The sequence below is a fragment of the Carcharodon carcharias genome, chromosome 12, assembly GCF_017639515.1.
Source record: "Carcharodon carcharias isolate sCarCar2 chromosome 12, sCarCar2.pri, whole genome shotgun sequence".
Lineage (NCBI taxonomy): Eukaryota > Metazoa > Chordata > Chondrichthyes > Lamniformes > Lamnidae > Carcharodon > Carcharodon carcharias.
The window spans coordinates 114,882,652-114,904,117 of record NC_054478.1 but is presented as its reverse complement, the minus strand read 5'-3'; the positions used below and the strand labels follow the sequence as shown (position 1 = coordinate 114,904,117).

The 21,466-nt window shown below is 46.0% G+C and overlaps 1 protein-coding gene across 1 annotated transcript in view; it reads right to left on the bottom strand.

Moving 5' to 3' along the window:
* Positions 1–21,466, bottom strand: part of LOC121284720 (protein unc-80 homolog) — a 542,332-nt gene that overhangs the window by 83,679 nt on the left and 437,187 nt on the right. Inside the window, exons 52-54 of the mRNA XM_041200272.1 lie at positions 19,986–20,225; positions 17,340–17,540; positions 11,993–12,116 (exon numbers count right to left, since the gene is read on the bottom strand). Of these exons, the coding sequence (XP_041056206.1) occupies positions 11,993–12,116; positions 17,340–17,540; positions 19,986–20,225 (565 nt within the window). The remainder of the gene's footprint in view (positions 1–11,992; positions 12,117–17,339; positions 17,541–19,985; positions 20,226–21,466) is intronic.

The following is a 21,466-nucleotide window of genomic DNA, read 5'->3' as shown; positions in this document are numbered from 1 at the left end:
AGGAGGTTCACGAGAATGATCCCAGGAATGAAAGGCTTAATATATGAGGAACGTTTGAGGACTCTGGGTCTATACTCGATGGAGTATAGAATGATGAGGGGGGGATCTAATTGAAACTTACAGAATACTGAAAGGCCTGGATAGAGTGGACATGGGGAAGATGTTTCCATTAGTAGGAGAGACTAGGAACTGAAGGCACAGCCTGAGAGTAAAGGGAAGACATTTTAGAACAGGGATGAGGAGAAACTTCTTTAGCCAGCGAGTGGTGAATCTATGGAATTCATTGCCACAGAAGGCTGTGGAGGCCAGGTCATTGGGTGTATTTAAGACCGAGATAGATAGGTTCTTGATTGGTAAGGGGATCAAAGGTTATGGGGAGAAGACGGGAGAATGGGGTGGAGAAACTTATCAGCCGTGATTGAATGACGGAGTAGACTCGATGGGCCGAATGGCCTAATTTCTGCTCCTATGTCTTATGGTCTTATGGTTACCTTGGGGTGGCAGCGGAAGGTCTTCCTGTCTGACAATGGTCACCTGAATGGAGGTCGCAATGGAGGTTAGCGCCTGTGGGGCTCAGCACTGAAGCGCCCAGCAGTGTTGGGAGAGGATGAATGATCCGCTGCACTCTGCCAGAGTAAGTGCACCGTTTACTCTCACTGCAAACTGAGACTCATAAGGGTATCAGGCACTATAAATGTGTGAGTGCACAGGGATGTCAAACAGGAGCTTGGGTTGCATCACTCACCAGAAGATGGGACATCTGCACTGAATGTGTGCCAGCTACTTTATGCTCTTAATCTTATATCGGGACAACCTACTTCTTAATCACTTACTGGAGAGGGCCCAGCAGCTGCCATGGGCATTCATGCTTCTGATCATGACAATCAATCCTTCTGTCCACAACACGTGGCAGCGGTCCCAGGCCGGAGGTAGAATTTGGGACATTCAAGTCCTCACCATTTTGAGAAGCTGGCTGCCAAGGTGGCCGGGGAGGAGCAGGACAGTCCCTGTTCTGAAGGCGAGATAGGCCTCCACCAGGTACAGTGAGGATGCCTCCAGACTGCAGTTGTCAGCTGCACCCATACAGTGAGACATTGACTTCATTAATGAGCCTGCTTAGTCAATCACTAAATCTTTCTTTCTTTTCTCTCTTCCAGGTACCAGCAGGAAAAGGCCAAGGCCAAAAGGGGTGACATCCACAGCCCCATCTCCAACCCCACCTCTGAGGAGGATGCTCAGAAGCCTCACACAGTCCTGGCGTCCACCTGCACTCTCCACCAGCACCTTGGTGGATCCACATCTAGAGTAGGCTCGGGGTCATAATCTAGTGAGCACATCACAGACACGGGTTCACAGCTGGCGGAGGTAATGGCAGCTGAGGTCTCTGACACTTGGCGGACTGCTGGAGACCAGGCCCCCAATTAGCCCCATGCAGACAACAAGCCTCTGGAGTCAGCCCTACGAGACATGTTGAAGATGTAGAAACAGGCAGGGGTCATCAGGCAGAGTTGTCAGAGGCCATGCACAGGCTGGATCAAAGGCTGGAGGAGTCCATCCAAATTCTGTCTGATGTTGTGGATCTGGCATGTGAGCACTTGGCTGCCTCCATGGAAAGGGTGGCAGCCGCCTTGGAGACCAAGGTCTAGCAGAACACACAGTGGATGCCGGATATGTGCTTGGACTTCCATTTCATTGTTCTAGGCATTGGTACAGTACAGCAGTGGCTAGGCAAGAGAGGGATGGTGCACCTCAACCTCTCTCTAGGTGTCCCTTCCTCTCAAATAGTCAGGGAAGTGCCATCGGGCACTCACAGGGAGGTGCAGTGCCAGCCAGGCACCTTGAGGGCTTCATCTTAGGACAGTCCAAGGGTGCCCTGTTGCTCCACCTCCCCATTGTCTCCAACAGGCCAGGCCAAGAAGGATGTACCTGCATTGAGCAGGATACCCTCTGGGCCTTGGGCCACCAGAGGACACCCGCCAAAGTCATTACAGTTAACAGCGCATAGCAGTTAGCAGGCTTCCTCCACCTCAGCTACGTATATCAGGGCTGCACCTAGATGTAGTGGTAGGCAAAGGAAGATTAAGAAATACTGAAGGCACACAGGGTACAACCATTGTATATAGTTTAAATATATACAATGGTTGTATATATTGTAAATATATGTTTACGTGCACTGTTGGAAACTTCCTGGATTCCATCTTCTTCCTAGTTGCTTCAATGGTCACTGCCATTTAAGGGTGCGGTATTTGGGCCCCCATCAGAGCCTGATAATGAACTCTTACATATTCACTTCTCTCACATTATCAACATAATGATTACTCAATAATCCCACGTGCGCATGCTTAAGCACTGACCACCATTTGTGAGATTGTGGCCTGGACACACATCATGCATGCTATTACTTGCAACTCACCATGTTCTGGCCTCTGAAAATGTGTTCGGTGAGGTCATTGCATCTCCTGCTGCTGTTGCCTTGATGTGGGATGTGGTGGATGCCACGAGTACTTAGGGGGAATTAAATATGCTATGAGGGTCAAGGAACACTGTAGAGGCAGGGCTGAGAGAGTGAAGCTCAATACTGTCTTATTAATAGTAGAAAAGAGGCTGCCCTACATGTCTGGAGGAAGCTATGGTGGACATGTACAAACATCAATGGCCTTCCTTGGTGGTTTATCATTTTGAACTAACATGCAGGTGAAGCTGGAAGTAAGGAAGCAACGGACAAGTTACCTTGACTGCAAGAAAGATTTCACAGAATCACAGAATTTTAACGGCACAAAGGAGGCCATTTGGCCCATCATGTCTGCACCAGCTCTCCAAATGAGCATTATGACCTAGTGCCATTGCTCTGTCTTTTCCCTGTACTCCTGCACCCCTTTGAGTGTAGAATTTAAGAGGTGCATGTGTGCAGTCAACTGAAGCCTTTGTCAGATCTCACATGGAGGTTTATTTGGCCTGCTCGTCTCCTTATCAAGGGCGGCAGTAGAGCTTGCATAAAAGGGTTTGCAACCAAAGTGCACTGAGCATCATTGAAGGACTAGGTTTTCACCCATGAGGTGGGAGAGAGTAGAATGGGTCTGTCGGCTGGACTGTGAGAGGCTATCCATCTGAAGCATCAGCAGCTCTAACAGGGTTCTGCAGGGTCCATGCAGGAAAGATGTTTACCTTGGCTGGGGTGTCCATAATGATGAATCACAGTCTCGCACTAGTACTAAGGTGGCCTAGGACTGAGACTTGTAGGAGTCTCTGTCATTGGAGGATCTGAAGTGGCTGTAATTCAGTAACCTATAGTGCAGGTGGGGCACTCTCAGTGCGTGGACTCGAAAGTAACCTCAAAACTTCTTGGCATGATAAAGATGTCAAAGGATATAGGTTTACTATGGGTGAGTGTCGATCCGGGGGCAGGAACATGAGCTTCCCTGATCAATCTGCAGGTGAAATAAAGGACAGGGAACCAGTGAATGTGGCCAGTAGGACTAAGAGGAAGGGCAGGCAGGGAGAAATTATTTAACACATTGGGACTGGGGGTCTGAAATGCATTTGTTTCAATGCGAGAAGTATAACAGGCAAGGCAGATGAGCCTCGAGCTTGGATCAGTACTTGGGACTATGATGTTATTGCTATTACAGCGACTTGGTTGAAGGATGGACAGGATTGGCAGATAAATGTTCTAGGATTTAGATGTTTCAGGCAGGATAGAGGGGGATGTAGAAGAGGTGGGGGAGTTGCACTGCTGGTTAAGGAGAATATCACAGCTGTACGACAGGAGTAAACCTCGGAGGGCTCATGCAGCAAGGCAATTTGGGTAGAGCTCCGGAATAGGAAGAGTGCAGTCACAATGTTGGGGGTTTACTATAGACCCCCCAATTGCCAGTGGGAGATTGAGGAACAGTTATGTAGGCAGATTTTGGAAAGATGTAAGAGCAATAGGGTTGTTGTGGTGGGTGATTTTAACTTTTCCTATATTGACTGGGAATCACTTAGTGCTAGGGGTTTGGATGGTGCAGAATTTGTAAGGTGCATCCAGGAGGGCTTCCTGAGACAATGTGTAGATAGTCCAACTAGGAAAGGGGCAATACTGGACCTGGTATTCGGGAATGAACCCGGCCAGGTGGTCGAAGTTTCAGTAGGAGAGCATTTTGGGAAAAGTGACCATAATTCAGTAAGTTTCAAGGTACTGGTGGATAAGGAAAACAGGAGTCCTTGGTGCTTAATTGGGGGAAGGCTAATTATAACAATATTAGGCAGGAACTGAGGAATCTAGACCGGAGGCGGATGTTTGAGGGCAAATCAACAACTGACATGTGGGGGGTTTTCAAACATCAGTTGATAAGAATTCAGGACCGGCATGTTCCTGCTAGGATGAAGGATAACTATGGCAAGTTTCAGGAACCTTGGATAGCGAAGAATATTTAGAGATTAGTCAAAAAGAAAAGGGAAGCATTCGTAAGGGCTAGAAGGCTGGGAACAGATGAAGCCTCCAATTGGAGAATACAAAGAAAGTAGGAAGAAACTGGAGTTTCTTCAGGAATCAGGAGAGCCAAAAGGGGTCATGAAAAGTCACTGGCAACCAGGATTAAGGAAAATCCGAAGGCCTTTTATACATATGTAAAGGGCAAGAGGGTAGCCAGGGAAAGGGTGGGCCCGCTCAGGGACAGAGGTGGGAATCTGTGTGTGGAGCCAAAATAAATGGGAGAGATGCTGGATGAATACTTCTCATCAGTATTCACCAAAGAGAAGGACTTACCGGTCGATTTGTCTAGGGAAGAGTGTGTAGATAGCTTGGATTATGTTGAGATCAAAAAAGAGGAGGTGTTAGGCATCTTGAAGAATATTAAGATGGATAAGTCCCCAGGGCCAGATGGGATCTACCCCAGAATACTGAGGGAGGCAAGGGAGGAGATTGCTGGGGCCTTGACAGAAATCTTTGTATCCTCACTGGCTACGGGTGAGGTCCCAGAGGACTGGAGAATGGCCAATGTTGTTCCATTGTTTAAGAAGGGTAGCAGGGATAATCCAGGAAATTACAGGCCGGTGAGCCTTACGTCAGTGGTAGGGAAATTATTGGAGAAGATTATTCATGACAGGATTTACTACCATTTGGAAGCAAAGGGGTGTATTAGTGAGAGGCAGCATGGTTTTGTGAAGGGGAGGTCGTGTCTCACTAACTTGATCGAGTTTTTTGAGGAAGTGACAAAAATGATCGATGATGGAAGGGCAGTGGATGTTCTATACATGGATTTCAGTAAGGCCTTTGACAAGGTCCCTCGTGGCAGACTGGTACATAAGGTAAAGTCGCATGGGATCAGAGGTGAGCTGACAGGATGGATACAGAATTGGCTTGGTCAGAGAAGACAGAGAGTAGCAGTGGAAGGGTGCTTTTCTGAATGGAGAGCTGTGACTAGTGGAGTTCTGCAGGGATCAGTGCTGGGTCCTTTGCTGTTTGTGGTATACATAAATGATTTGGAGGAAAATGTAACTGGGCTAATTAGTAAGTTTGCAGATGACACCAAGGTTGGAGGAGTTGCAGATAGTGAAGAGGATTGTCGAAGGATACAACGGGATATAGATCGGTTGGAGACTTGGGCAGAGAAATGGCAGATGGAGTTTATTCCGGACAAATGCGAGGTAATGCATTTTGGAAGGTCTAATGCAGGCAGGAATTACACAGTAAATGGCAGAACCCTTAAGTGCATCGACGGGCAGAGGGATCTGGATGTACAGGGCCCCAGGTCACTGAAAATGGCAACACAGGTGGATAAGGTAGTCAGGAAGGCATATGGCATGCTTGCCTTCATCGGCAGGGGTATTGAGTATAAAAGCTGGGAAGTCATGCTGCAGCTGTACAGAACCTTGGTTAGGCCACAATTGGAATATTGCGTGCAATTCTGGTCGCCACATTACCAGAAGGATACGGAGGCATTGGAGAGGGTGCAGAGGAGGTTTACCAGGATGCTGCCTGGTCTGGAGGTTATTAGCTATGAGGAGAGGTTGGAGAAACTCGATTGTTCTCACTAGAGCAACAGAGACTGAGGAGCAACTTGATAGAAGTTTACAAAATTATGAGTGGTATGGACAGAGTAGATAGTCAGAAGCTTTTTCCCTGGGTGGAAGAGTCAATTACTAGGGGACATAGATTTAAGGTGAGAGGAGAAAACTATAAAAGTGATGTGTGGGGCAAGTTTTTTATGCAGAGGGTAGTGAGTGTCTGGAATTCGCTGCCAGAGGAGGTGGTGGAAGCAGGTACGATAGTGGTGTTTAAGAGGCAGCTTGACAAATACATGAATAAGATGGGGATAGAGGGATACAGACCCCGTAAGTGCAAAATGTTTTAGTTGACGGGCAATATGATCGGCGCAGGCTTGGAGGGCCGAAAGGCCTGTTCCTGTTCTGTACTTTTCTCTATTCTTTGTTCTTGGAGGAGTGATCTCAAGGGGGGCCAATTGGTGTTCTCCTGCTGATCCTCCCTGTGGATGCATCTATCTGGTTCTGCCTGAAAGAGCTCTCCATCAGGTTGGGCCCCTTTTGGGAGCAGGCATGAGGTTGACATGACTGCATCTGTGCCAAGGTTAAATTTTAAATTGCTTCCAATTGCCATGCACATGGACTTTGTGAGGTAATGGGTAAAATCACCATTCTACTTATGATGCCCAAGGTTGCAGGAGAATGGAGTGTTGTTCAGGTTTCAATGTGCACATTTAGCGCCAGGGCTCTGCATATTAGTATAGTTTTGCATGCAAAGGATCAAGCCATCAGCAGGGCAGACGTTAAGTAGTGCAATTTAATTCAGCTAATACATTAGGGCAAAGTATAATGTCTGGAACCCAAAATGAGCTGGGGCCTTCCAGCCAACAGAGGGTAGAAAACCAAAAACTTAAATGTGTCAGCAGGTTACTCTGCCTGGAATCTGATAGCTATTAGATTGGCATGGGCCTGTTTGCTGCCTCAGAGCCCTGTTACAGCCTCTGCATGTGTCTCAGTGACATCCTGGGCCTCCTCAGCCCCATCTCCTTCACCATCCTCATCATCAGAGGAGACAGCTCGGTCCTCCCTGTCTCCCTCAGACAAGCCAACCCCCCTTTATAGTGTGAGGTTGTGCAGGGTGCAGCAGACAACGCTGATCCGGGACACTGTCTGTGGTGAATATTGGAGAGCACTGCCTGAGTGGTCCAAATATATGAACCTCATCTTTAGGAGGCCAATCATCTGCTCAATCATGGGCCTGGTGGAGACATAAGCAGCACTCTGTGGACAACGAACTGGTGTCATCATCCAGGTCTTCTGGGGTTATCCCTTGTCCCCAAGGAGCCAGCCCTGAAATCGCCAAGGTCCTTCAAAAACCTGTGGCGCCTGGAAGTGGGTCAGAATGTAGGCATTGTGAGAGCTCCCTGGGGACTGAGCACAAACATGCAGGATTTGCATTCTGTGATCACATATGAGCTGCACATTCAAAGAGTGCAATCCTTTTCTGTTGATGAATGTGATTGGCAGTTGCCAGGGAGCTCTCACAGCCACATGTGTACGGTCAATTGTGCCGTGCACATGCAGGGAACATGAGATTGCTGTAAATCTCAATGCTCTTGTTTTCAGGATTCAGACAGAATTGGACAAATTGTTAAACATTCCTGAACAGGCATCTATCTCCTCCTGGATGCACATGTGTATCGTTGACTGGGAGATGCCACACAGGTCCCCAGTGGAGCTCTGGAAGGAGCCACTGGCAAAGAAGTTTAAGGTGGTGGTGACCTTCAATGCCACCTGCATGGGATTGCTTTCAAATCCTTGTGGCTGCAGATCATTGTGGAGAATCTGGTGCAACCACATTCCAGGACATTCTGAGTGCCTCCGGCATTGCCTTTTGCTCATCTGTAGATTGTTGCACCACCTGTGATACACCTGTGGTCAGACCCTTAATTGTCGTTGCAGTGGACCCTGTTCGCCAGCATCCTGACCTTTTTGAGGCCCTGCCCCTCTTGCTGTTTAAGCTGTTGCTTGTCCTGGCCCTGTGCCAACCTGCAACTCCTTCTCCTCAGCTGGATGAGAGCCAGTAGAAAGGCAGGGTTGCCTGGAAGCTGCAGCGTCCAGGCCTCAGTTGTTCTGTGAACAAACTGAAGTGACAGTGACACGTCTAGTGAGCATATTCTTCACAGATTTGCCTCCATCTTGGAGCTATCAAGCCAGTGCCGAGCCCTTTGCCTGGCTTTTTAAAAAATTCTTTTATGGGGTGTGGGTGTCACTAGTAAGGCCGGCATTTATTGCCCATCCCTAATTGCCCTTGAACTGACTGGTTTGCTAGGCCATTTCAGAGGGCAGTTAAGAGTCAATCATGTTGCTGTGGGTCTGGAATTACGTGTAAGCCAGACCAGGTAATGATGGCACATTTCCTTCCTTAAAGGATATCAGTGAACCAGATGGGTTTTTACAACAATCGATGATGGGTTCGTAGTTTCAGTTCCAGATTTATTAATTGAATTTAATTTCCACCAGCTGCCGTGGTGGGATTTGAACCTATGTGCCCAGGGTGTTGGCTCACCCTCTGGGTTACCAGCCTAGTGACATTACCACTATGCCATCATCTCCACCATCTTCCTCTTCCATACAGACATGGCATTCCCACCCCTACCATCCCTGGAGGACCAGAAATAGGTGTTCCTCCTGTTCATACTTGACTGCACATGGTGACATTGCTCTTTGATCAGGCTGCTGAGAGCCATGTGTGAGAACCCTCCCTCTAACACTATTCAGCCTGTCTCCACTACCCTTGAGGCTCTATCGAGAGGCCATTGCTTTGGCAGCATAGAAAGATTAACCAATGAGCCCTTGTCAGGCATGATTATTTACCCAGGGGGATAGGGGTTTGGAGTGGGGAGTTTGGTGCCGTCCAGCCGAGCCCCTTGAAGGAATTCCGCCTCCCGACCTTTATCCCTGCATTTGCTAGCAGCAGATGGCAAATGGCACAGAATGAACAGCAGCTCTAGATCTTGCTGGGATTTCGAGATTATGAGACTTATGAGTTGGGAACAAAGCTGCTCACCATAGAGAGGAGAACACACCTGAGCATGGTTGTCATCCAGTTGCCGTATGATAATTAGAGTGTGCCTTTAGTCAGCCACTTGTGCTGACCTTCAACTCCACCCACCCGAAAAGACCCTCTTTCCACTTCAAGATATAGCAGATTTACAGTGAATGCATTCCATTGTTGTTACTCGAAAAATTGTGCATATTAGTTTGAGACATGCTCCACGTCCTTCTATCCTCCCCCTGTCACCCACCAACTCCCTCCCCCCATATCTTTAACATATTCAAAATAACCATTCCTCTCCCCTCTGTCAGCCTTGAACCTCTCCCCATTACCTTGGACCCTATTACCATCCACCTCCACATGCATTCCCTCCCTTCTGAACCTAGACCTGTTACAGTCTCCATGCGCACCCTGATCCTGACACCCCCTGTTACGCGAGCCACTTATGTAGTCCTCTTCCGTGATCCCCCCACGATTCCCCCATTTACCTACCTGACTACCATCCTGGAGCTGCCACCATACTGCTTCCTGCTCCATCCTCTGACTGTGATTGTTCCTGTTCCCTCCGCTGCCCAGTACCCTCAGTTCACCCCCAAGAACCCCACTGTTGACTGCACCAACCTTGCCCAAGAGGGCCATCTCTCTCCCACCATCCCTGCACTTAAAGCGTCCTCCCCCATCCAACAACAGGATCTGCAGACACAACAACCAAGGCCCTTCCCACCATTCAAAGTCATTGCAACCTCACATTCCTTCGCTGCCTCCCTCCCTGCTGGGACAGGTTGTCTTTCTAGGCCAGCCTCCATCCCCTTCCCTGGACAGCCTCTACCCCCTTCCTCAGACAGCCTCCACCCCCTTCCCCAGACAGCCTCCACCCCCTTCCCCGGACAGCCTCCACCCCCTTCCCCGGACAGCCTCCACCCCCTTCCCCGGACAGCCTCCATCCCCTTCCCCGGACAGCCTCCACCCCCTTGCCCAGACAGCCTCCACCCCCTTCCCCAGACAGCCTCCATCCCCTTCCCCAGACAGCCTCCACCACCTTCCCCGGACAGCCTCCACCCCCTTCCCCGGACAGCCTCCACCCCTTCCCCGGACAGCCTCCACCCCTTCCCCGGACAGCCTCCACCCCCTTCTCCGGACAGCCTCCACCCCCTTCTCCGGACAGCCTCCACCCCCTTCCCCGGACAGCCTCCACCCCCTTCCCCGGACAGTCTCCACCCCCTTCCCAGGACAGTCTCCGCCCCCTTCCCCAGACAGTCTCCGCCCCCTTCCCAGAACTGCCTCCGCCCCCTTCCCAGGACTGCCTCCGCCCCCTTCCCAGGACAGTCGCCACCCCATTCCCCACACAGTCTCCGCCCCCTTCTCCACACAGTCTCCGCCCCCTTCCCAGGACTGCCTCTGCCCCCTTCCCAGGACTGCCTCCGCCCCCTTCCCAGGACAGTCGCCACCCCATTCCCCACACAGTCTCCACCCACTTCCCCGAACAGTCACCACCCCCTTCCCCTGACAGCCTCTGCCCCCTTCCCCAGCCAAATTCCACCTACTTCCCCGACCAGCCTCCACCCCCTTCCCCGGACAGTTTCCACCCCCTTCCCCAAACAGTCTCCACGCCCTTCCCCAAACAACCTCCACCGTCTTTCCCGGACAGCCTCCACCGTCTTCCCCAGACAGCCTCCACCCTCTTCCCCAAACAGCCTCCACCCCCTTCCCCAGACAGCCTCCACCCTCTTCCCCAAACAGCCTCCACCCCCTTCCCCAGACAGCCTCCATCTTCTTCCCCCAAGCAGCCTCCACCCTCTTCCCCAGACAGCCTCCACCCTCTTCCCCAGACAGCCTCCACCCTCTTCCCCAGACAGCCTCCACCCTCTTCCCCAAACAGCCTCCACCCCCTTCCCCGAACAGTCTCCACCCCCTTCCCCGAACAGTCTCCACCCCCTTCCCCGAACAGTCACCACCCACTTCCCCGGACAGTCTCCACCCCCTTCCCCGAACAGTCACCACCCCCTTCCCCGGACAGTCTCCACCCCCTTCCACGAACAGTCTCCACCCCCTTCCCCAAACAGCCTCCACCCCCTTCCCCGAACAGTCACCACCCCCTTCCCAGAACAGTCACCACCCCCTTCCCCAAATAGCCTCCACCGCCTTCCCTGTACATTCTCCACCCCCTTCCCCGAACAGTCACCACCCCCTTCCCAGAACAGTCACCACCCTCTTCCCCAAATAGCCTCCACCGCCTTCCCTGTACAGTCTCCACCCCCTTCCCCGAACAGTCACCACCCCCTTCCCCGAACAGTCACCACCCTCTTCCCCAAACAGCCTCCACCGCCTTCCCAGAACAGTCACCACCCTCTTCCCTGGACAGTCTCACCCCCTTCCTCGGACAGTCTCCACCCCCTTCCCAGGACAGTTTCCATCCCCTTCCCCAGACAGTCTCTACCCCCTTCCCAGGACAGTCTCCACCCCCTTCCCAGAACAGTCACCACCCCCTTCCCCAAACAGCCTCCACCGCCTTCCCAGAACAGTCACCACCGCCTTCCCAGAACAGTCACCACCCCCTTCCCAGGACAGTCTCCACCCCCTTTCCCGGACAGTCTCCACCCCCTTCCCCAGGAGTCTCCACCCCCTCCCTCGACAGTCTCCACCCCCTTCCCCGGACAATCTCTTCCTTCCCTGAACAGTCCTCCACCCATTTCTCCAGACAGTCTCTTCCTTCCCCGGACAGTCTCCCTTCCTCTCTTAGCCTGCCTCCCTTGTCCAGTCTTTGCTCCAACCCACCCCCTTTACACGCTTCACCTGCCTCCCATGTTGAGCCTCCACTTTACTCTGACCCACGTCATTGAATTTTGGCCACACGCCAAATTAAGTTCCCCTGCTCACCAAACTTCCTACAGCTGGTGGGATCGGAAGATTCTACCCATTATTAAAGTTTGACAGGTGTTGGTTAAATCGCACTGCTTACTAGCTACTCACCAAATTGACACAAACATTAATCAATGACCTGAGATGTGGTAGAAATGAAATGATTGGTTGCCTTTGAAGTGTTAAGCAAATGCCTTCAATTAAACTACTTGCAGCTTCCCACTCCACCTGGCGCCTGCAGAAAGAAAGTTAAATATCAACCAGAATCTGACAAAACATTCCAATGTTTTATGTTAATTTATTACATGTACAACTATAAACACATATCTTAGAAGTCTTGTCCCTAACATGTCTGTCACTTTTCTCGAGCAGACTTGAGATTCACATTTGGAAAAGTATGTAAATGGTTGCATCCAATTGCCTAAAATATTATATTCATAAGAAAGCAAATCATAATTGAGTAATCGATTGAAAAAAAAAGGGTAAGAAATAGGAAGGAAATTAATTATTTCCTTCTGGCTTTTCCTATTCTTAATAATCTGGCCTCTCCCTGGCTTGGGATCTGATCTGTAGACAAACCTCATTGAACAACTGCAGTCAACCGTTAACACAATTTCAGGGTGTAATGATATAAAACACTTCCCCAAAGGAAGTATGCCTTGTGCTCTTGCAGACACTTAAAAAAAAATCAAGATGTAAATAATATTGTAACTATCTAATACACTGGAGCAAATTTTAACTCAAACCCTGCCCAGCAGGAAAAGTGTGGACAGGGTAGATTGTGTGGGGGAAGAGGCTGTCAAGTTGTGTTCCTAATATCCTCCTGATCCTTACCACCATAACTTAATTCAAGCATGGGAACGACACCCAAAAGGCAGAGCCTCTGTTTATATTGAAAACGCACAGTCCAATGATGCCGTTAGTGCTGCAATGCCATTTTGGCAAAGCCCCTGTCCAATATGTCAGGGATTATTCCCTTGGGAATCCAAATTTTGCTCCCAGCCACTGGCCCTATGTAACTCTGGCTACTTTTGGTTGGAAAACTGCTAAAGATGATTTTAAAAAGGCCCAAGAGTTAAAATGGCTCAGCTTCTCCACTCCAGCTTGCAAATGGCCCCTTTGTTTATTATGTTGTATCACACTCCTAGTTATAAAACTGCATAGCCTCTGGCTTTACATAAGCAATGGCAAGGGAAATCTCAAGCATGCAGTCTTGCTAAAAGTTTTCATGTTGTAGGAGCATGGATTGCTGAAAGGGCATACTCCAGCCCACTAAAGCTCTTTGCAAAATTTAGCCTATAGCTCTTTGGTGAATTTAGTATATATAAAAGTTAGGCAGTAGTTGAAACTGAAGAAACATCTGCAGCCTCAAGTAAATCCTGAATGTAATTCGCCAGAATTGGATATACCCAAATTAAAACTATATGTGGAAATTTATGAGGGACCCATTCAAGAAGACCCAGGTGTCTCTGAGTCCTATTCTCAGCTCTCCCATTCAGTCTTAAATTCTGAATGTGACAAATAATTCCATGCCAAACTCATTTTTCATGAAACTCATACAACAGGCAGAAGGAGAAGACTTTCATCCCAATGGTCCGCAATTAACTTAACACAGGTCCCAGAAATAAAAGGCTAATGAAAATTGGTAACCCAGACCAAAACATCATTCATGCTACAGATTATTTGAGTGCATTTTGAAGTACTTAATACAAAAATGATTTATTTGTGTCCCTTTCAATTAATAAACTGGATTTATAGCAATAATGTATTTCTGAAATCTGAGGTAGAGTGTTCAGTTTGAACACAATTGGCAATCTTGGCACAAGTTGCGCTCAAACTTTCATTAGTTTTCTGAAGTCGTGGTTCATGTTTCAGCTCAAACTCACTTACATAAATAAAAAATTAAAATTTTCCCTGAAGCAGTGCTTTGGGACATTATTTTTTTCCCTGACATTAAAAACATTCCTTGATGTATTTAAGAATGGTAAGCTGGTCCAGTTTTATAAATACAGCTGAAATTTGGTTGATCACACAAAATATGCATTTTAATTAAAGTGTCTACTCCACCACCTGTATGTAACTGATTTTAAGTACGAACATACAAACGTATGAATTAGGAGCAGGAATAGGCCACTCAGCCTCTCGAACCTGCTCCGCCATTCAATAAGATCATGGCTGATCTGTATGAATGCCCTGCCAACCTCCGATAACCTTTCACCCCCACCCCACCCCCACCCCCCCCCCCCCCCCCCCCAACCCCTCATGTTTATCAAGAATCCATCAGTCTCTGCCTTAAAAATATACAAATACTCTGCTTCCATCGCCTTTTGAGGAAGGGATTATCAAATACTCACTACCCTCAGAGGAAAAAATTGGCACTTCTGTCTTAAATGGGCGTCCCCTTATTTTTAAACAGTGACCCCTAGTTCTGAATTCTCCCATAACAGGAAACATCCTCTTCACATCCATACTGTCAATACCCCTCAGGATCTCAAGAATTTCAATCAAGTTGCTTCCTACTCTTCTAAACTCCAGTGGATACAAGTCTAGCCTGTCCAACCTTTCCACATAAGCCCATTCCTGGTATTAGTCTAGTAAACCTTCTCTGAACTGCTTCTAACGCATTTACATACTTCCTTAAATAAGGAGGCCAATACTGTACATGGTCCAGTTATGGTCTCACCAGTGTGAAGCATAACCTCTCTATTTTTATTTTCAGTTTCCCTGGCAATAAACGATAACATTCTATTAGGTTTGCTAATTACTCACTGTACATATTAGCCTTTTGTGATTCATGCATTAGGACACCCAGATCCCTCTGAATTTCAGAGCCCTGCAATTTCTCATCATTTAGATAATATATGAAAATGACTTTAAATAAAACTATACAGAACAATTTACCAGTTTCACTGGTGTACACAAGTCAGTTTCTTGGTAAATTAAGTGTTTAATACTTTTAAACATTTATCAGTGACTCAACACCTAAATTAATAAAACAACTTATTCTCCAGTCCCACCCACCGCGGGACTAGAAATTCCTGCCAGACCTTTGGCTGGTCTGTCAAATCTTCCATCCCTCACGCAACTATTTCCGCCACCGACGGGACCGGAAAATCCCAGCCTTTAATTTCAAGAGTTTCATCCTGGGAACACTAGTGTGCACAATTAGTGGAATCTCAGCATGCTCTTTTGTATGATTAAGGTGGGGATAGCCAGTTTTATGAGCAGGGCCAGGTTCCAGTGCTCTGTTCTTTTAAAGCAATGTAGAAGATTACAGAAACTCAATTGGCACTCTGCATAACTTGCACTTGAAATTCCTCAATCTTTTACGGTGATTTTGTTGATTTCAGGCAAATTGTGCAACTATACCCTCTGCTGTTTATACTTAATCTGGTGTGCAGGATTAGCTGGTTACAATAACAAACTTGCAGATTAAAACAAGTTAGTTCTCATCAGAGAAAAAAAATATTCTTATCACTTGGAAAATATCAATGGGATTAGGCAAAAGCCAATATGGATTTATGAAAGGGAAATCATGTTCGACAAACCTAATGGAGTTTTTTGAGGACATAACTAGTAGGATAGATAAGGGAGAACCAGTAGATGTGGTGCATATGGATTTTCAGAAAGCTTTTGACAAAGTTCCACATAAGAGGTTAGTGTGCAAAATTAAAGCACATGGGTTTGGGGGTAATATATTGGCAAAGATTGAGAATTCAGACATGGAACAGAGAGTAGGATTAAATGGAACTTTTTCAGAGTGGTTGGCAGTGACTAGTGGGGTAGCACAGGGATCAGTGCTTGGGCCCCAGCTATTTATTATAAATATCAATGATTTCAATGAGGGAATCAGATATAATATTTCCCAGTTTGTTGATGACACAAAACTAGTTGGGAATATGAGTGGTGAGGAGTATGTAAAGAGGCTTCAAGGCAGTTTAGACAAGTTGAGTGAGTGGACAAATATATGGCACGTGCAGCATAACATGGATAAGTGTGAAGTCATCCACTTCAGCAGGGAAAACAAAATGGCAGAGTGTTACTTAAATGGTGATGGATTGGGAAATGTTGATGTACAAAAAGACCTTGTACACCAGTCACTGAAAGCAAGCATGCAAGTGTAGCAAGCAGTTAGGAAGGCAAGTGGTATGTTGGCCTTCATTGCAAGAGGACTTGATTAGAGAAGCAAGGATGTCTTACTGCAGCTGTACAGGGCCTTGGTGAGACCATACCTGTATTGTGTGCAGTGTTGGTCTCTTTACCTAAGGAAGGATATACTTGCCATAGTGGGAGAGCAACGAAGTTTCACAGACTGATTCCTGGGATGGCAGGGTTGTCAAATGAGAAGAGATTGGGCCGACTAGGCCTGTATTCACTGCAGCTTAGAAGAATGAGGGGGTATCTCATTGAAACATATAAAATTCTCACAGGGTTGTACAGACTGGATGCAGGGATGATGTTTCCTCTGGCTTGGGGCATCTAGAACAAGGGGTCACAGACTAAGGGTATGGGGTAGGCCATTTCGGACTGAGATGAGGAGAAACTTCTTCACTCAGAGGGTGGTGAACCTGTGGAATTCTCTACCACAGAAGGCTATGGAGGCCAAGTCACTGAATATATTTAAGAAAGAAATAGATAGATTTCTAGACTCTAAAAGCGTCAAGGGGTATGGGAGTGTGTGGGAGTATGGCGTTGAATAGAGGATCATACTGAATGGCAGAGCAGGTTCTAATGGCCAAATGGCCTACTCCTGCTCCTATTTTCTATGTTTCTAGAGGGCATTTTATCAAGGTTTGAGTTTAAGCTAACAGTAATTTAATTTGGACCATAGCCAAGATGATTATAATGCAGCGTTTGTAACAGCAGACTTTACTGCTTTATCTGTAGCAGAGTTTGTACTATCAGGGCCAAATCATTGTTTATTCACCTTTGCATAAAAGAGGAATAAGAAAGGGCCCATACTCATCTCAATCGTAACTTGATGCCCAGCTTATTGCTAGGCTGAATTAGTAAATTCTTTAATCCTTCACCTCAGCAATAACTACCAGAAAACCATTTAAAGAAACACATTTAATTAGATTATTAAGGGTCTCTGCACTAATGAAGAGTTCACAAGTGAAATACAAATATTCTGGAAATTACATTAGAAATGTTTCTTTCACTCTCTTTATGTACCTCATTTAACACTAAATTCAGCCACTCCAATTAACACTTCCTCCTCAGTCTTTGTGCCATCAATTTCATGACCCTTCCCTCTGATTGGTTAAGGACACTGTTGGTTGACCCATTCACTCAGATCCCAGATGTTCCATTTCTCTTGCTGTTTTGTTCCCACTTTCAACAAGTAGTCACGCAAAAAAATTTAAAACCTAAATGTGCTAATTAACAGCAGATGCCATTAGATTATCTGTAACAATCGAATTTTCCCCAATGTTTGCTAGGTTACAACACAAGTTACCTTAAGGTTGGCATCTTGTGAATCTTATTAAACATCCGATCTAATCGTTTTAAGATTAGGATGAGAGCTGGCCGTACAGCTTCTGTGGTCCAATCGGTGATTGGAAGCATTTCCATGATGTATCTCCGAAGTCCATGACTCTCCATTGTTTGGGTGTCATATGGTGCAAGCTTTAGAAGGGAATGTGCAATTTCTGCCAACCTAAGGTACAATAAATGTTAAATTTCTTTCAGAAATACAAAATACTATATTCTAAAGAAACTGACTATTTCCATATTAGGAAAGTAAATTCATTTTTTTGTCCTCAAACTGAACAGAGAAAGTGCTCAGACCTACAAAGAAGACATCTGTGGGCACAGAAATACCACTACCAAGATCTAATCTGCTATCTTCTATTTAATGACTTAGGAATGACCTGGCTCTGGTTATGCACAATACTGAAGACAATGATACAGCAAAGATCCAGGGGAGAGCAGGATCTGAAACAGGATACTGGGTACACTATGTAATGCAGCAAAGTGATGGAAGGTATCATCGACAGTGCTATCAAATGGCATTTACTCATCAATAACCCTGTTCATTGATGCTCAATTTGGGTTCCATTAGAGCCACTTGGCTCCTAACCTCATTGCAGCCTTAGTCCAAACATAGACAAATGAGTTGAACTCAAGAGGAAGGTGCCCATATGCAGCAAGACCTGGACAGCATTCAGGCTTGGGCTGATAAGTCGCAATTAATATTCGTGCCACACAATTGCCAGGCAATGACCATCTCCAGCAAGAGAGAATCAAACCATCTCCCCTTGACATTCAATGGCATTACCATCACTGAATTTCCCACTATCAACATCCTAGGGGGTACAATTGATCAGAAACTGAACTGGACCAGCCATATAAATATTAAGGCCACAACAACAGGTCAGAGTTTGGGAATCCTGCAGCGAGTAAGTCACCTCCTGACTCCCCATTGCCTGTCCACCATTTACAAGGCACAAGTAAGGAATGGGAAGGAATACTCGCCATTTGCCTGGATGATTAGTACACCATCCACCACCTTAAAAATTCACCCCCTCCACCACTGATGCACAGTGGCAGCAGTGTGTACTATACACAAAATGCATTGCAGCAACTCACCAGGGCTCCTTCAACAGCATCTTTCAAACCCATAACTTCCATAGAAGGACAAGGGCAGCAAACACATGGGAACACCATCATCTGCACATTCCCCTCCAAATCACATACCATCCTGACTTGAAACTATATTGCCATTCCAAAATGTCGCTGGATCAAAATTTTGAACTCTTTCCCCAGCAGCTCTGTGGATGTACCTGTACCTGCACTACTGCAGTAGTTCAAGAAGGTGGCTTACCACCACCTTCTCAAGGGTAAGTAGGGATCTGTAATGAATGCTGGCCTTCCCAATGATGCTCACATGCAGGACAGCTGACAGATCAAGATTCCTACCAACTCTGCCATTCTGGCAGCAGCTTCCAGAACTTACAGACATCTGATAATTCACAGAGATAGGTACCATTCTAATATACAATGTGTTCAATCTACCTCTTCAAGGGGTGTACGAACATTGAGTTATTTTCAATTTCTAGTGTTTCATGCAGAACAGCTTTGTAGAGAAGATTAAGAAACATAATCCACAACCATGATGGTAGTCTCCTTCAGCACATGGTACCTCTCTTGCAGATGTTTCACTTTAAGGGTACAGGGAATGTCTTCAAACTCCTGAGAAATGCTTTAACTCTGTCATAGTTGTATACTTTACAGAAACAGCTTTACTAACATCAGAGCTGTATGGCTTTAAACAGAACATGAGAGAAGTATGGGTGGGGGGTCACCTGTTACACTTGATTAGAAATCAAAAGATAAAGACACATAAATGTTCTTTTTAACCTTCTGAACTGATGTTAGATAAACTAAGCCATCTCTAAAACCTTACTGAAATACTTGAGCAAAGTAACTGCATCAAGTTAACAAGAATGTTAGAAACATATCTTGTCGAAGAGCAAAGTACTTATTATTCTCCTATCCCCTTTTCACAGCAGCAAAGGAGCCACAAATGGAAAGCATCCTGACAAATATTTAACCTTAATGCTGTATAGCAGATTTTAAGATACACATTTTAATACTAAGATGTTATCATTGGCAAGTCCATCTATGTAGGATGATGGACCTGCAGCAAATGAAATCCACTGGGGACGGGGTAGCTTCATATTGTTTACTTTCACTGAGGCTGAAGAGACCAAACTGTGAGAGGAAGCTTCTGCCATATGTGTCACATATGAAGTGGTTAAAGGTTGTCATTGAGGGTTGTTGTTTTCGATGCTGATGCCTGTTACCAAACTGTGAAACCACTGATTGTCATGGTGCCGCACCTTGGCCCAAAGGTGATGTTGCCATTTCCCTCTGTCATCAGCCAGTGTCTCCCAGGTGCAAAAATTGATGTTTGGGGCCTTCATGAAACACTTGCAAGCATCCTTAAAGTGGAGCTTTGGGCATTCTACTCATCTTCTCGCTCCAGATAACTCACTAAAATGATGGTATATGATCACCTTCAGAATGTGCAATACTAACCAGCATACTAGAATGACAAGTTTAGAATAAGTGGTATAGGCCCTTTAATGTAAAAGTATACCTCATATGTGACTTCACATCGAGTAATTCAAGAGCGGTAACCCTTGGTTCTCCAGCCATATTCTGGAGAATTTTCAACCTGGGACCACTGTGCTTGAAGAATTCAGTGCAAATATTTAGGAGTGACTCCCGAGGCCTGCGGAATTCTTCTCTTGCTATACGTTCATCCAATTCTTCAGTTGGAAGACTCTGGCCCTCTTCTAACAAATGAAGGTTATCTCTACATAAAAATAATAATGTCCTTTTATTATAAAGTAAAATGAGAAACTCCAACATCATCTGTAATCAGCAACAATTTTCAAACAACTAACTAGTGACCTTGAAGGTCAAAATCCTGCAATTTTCAATCTTGAAACCATCATGAGAGTATTATCACAACAAGGTCCACAACGGTTCAAAACCGCTCACCACCTTCAAGGAGGGATGAATAATAAGATAGGCCTATCCAGGGTCACACATATTTCATGACCAAAGTTTCTTCTTAAAAGCTGAAGCATTGTGGTAGAAAATATTGTTGTAGGTTGTATTTGCATTTCTTTACAGAATGAATTCAGATGGGGTTCTGAATTGAGGCCAGATTTTTCTCCACAGAAAGACAAGCAAGAAGAATCTGAGGTTGGGTCACTAGTCAATCTCAAGTATTTTCAAATGATATGCATATATATTACTTTCTTTGCTCTAGTTTAAATGATTTACTTCCACGCACCACTCTTCCTTATAAACTATATAAATGCAAGCTGCTGTTGCTCCGAAGAAGAGTCACACGACTCGAAACGTTAACTCTGTTTTTCTCTCCACAAATGCTGTTAGATCTGCTGAATTTTTCCAGCATTTTCTGTTTTTGTTTCAGATTTCCAACATCTGCAGTATTTCGCTTTTATCCCCTGCTGTTGCATTAGTGTTTATAATACTATTTCATCCTGATTCAATAAAGGTCTGTCAGAGATTAGTTCAGGAGCCAGGATAGAGCATAACAGACTCGCATGCAGACGGCAGGCCAGGGAGTTTGTCACTGTTCACATATAGTGTGCATGGACAAGTATATACTTTGCATCATAATCATAAATCTGACAAATTCCCAAGACTTGATGGTTTCCACCTCAAGGTTTTAAATGAAGTATGTGAGTAAATTACAAGTGCTTTAACCATAATCTTCTAAAGCTCTCTCAATTCAGTAATTGTCCTTTTACATCAGAAATTGCAAATGTAACTCCACTAGTTGAGGAAGATGAGAAAGAGAAACAATAAAATTATAGACCTGTTAGTCTAACATCTACCGTGGCTAAGTTATTGGAATCTGTAACTGAGGACAAAGTGACCAAGCACTTCAGAGAAATTTGAGCTAATTAGAGAGATTTGTAAAGGTTAAATGAGCCTAATCGAAATTTTGGAAAAAGTAGCTAAAACATAGGGAGCAAAATGTCTATAGATGTGATTTATTTGGACTTCCAGAAGGCATTAAATAAATTTTCACATAAGAGA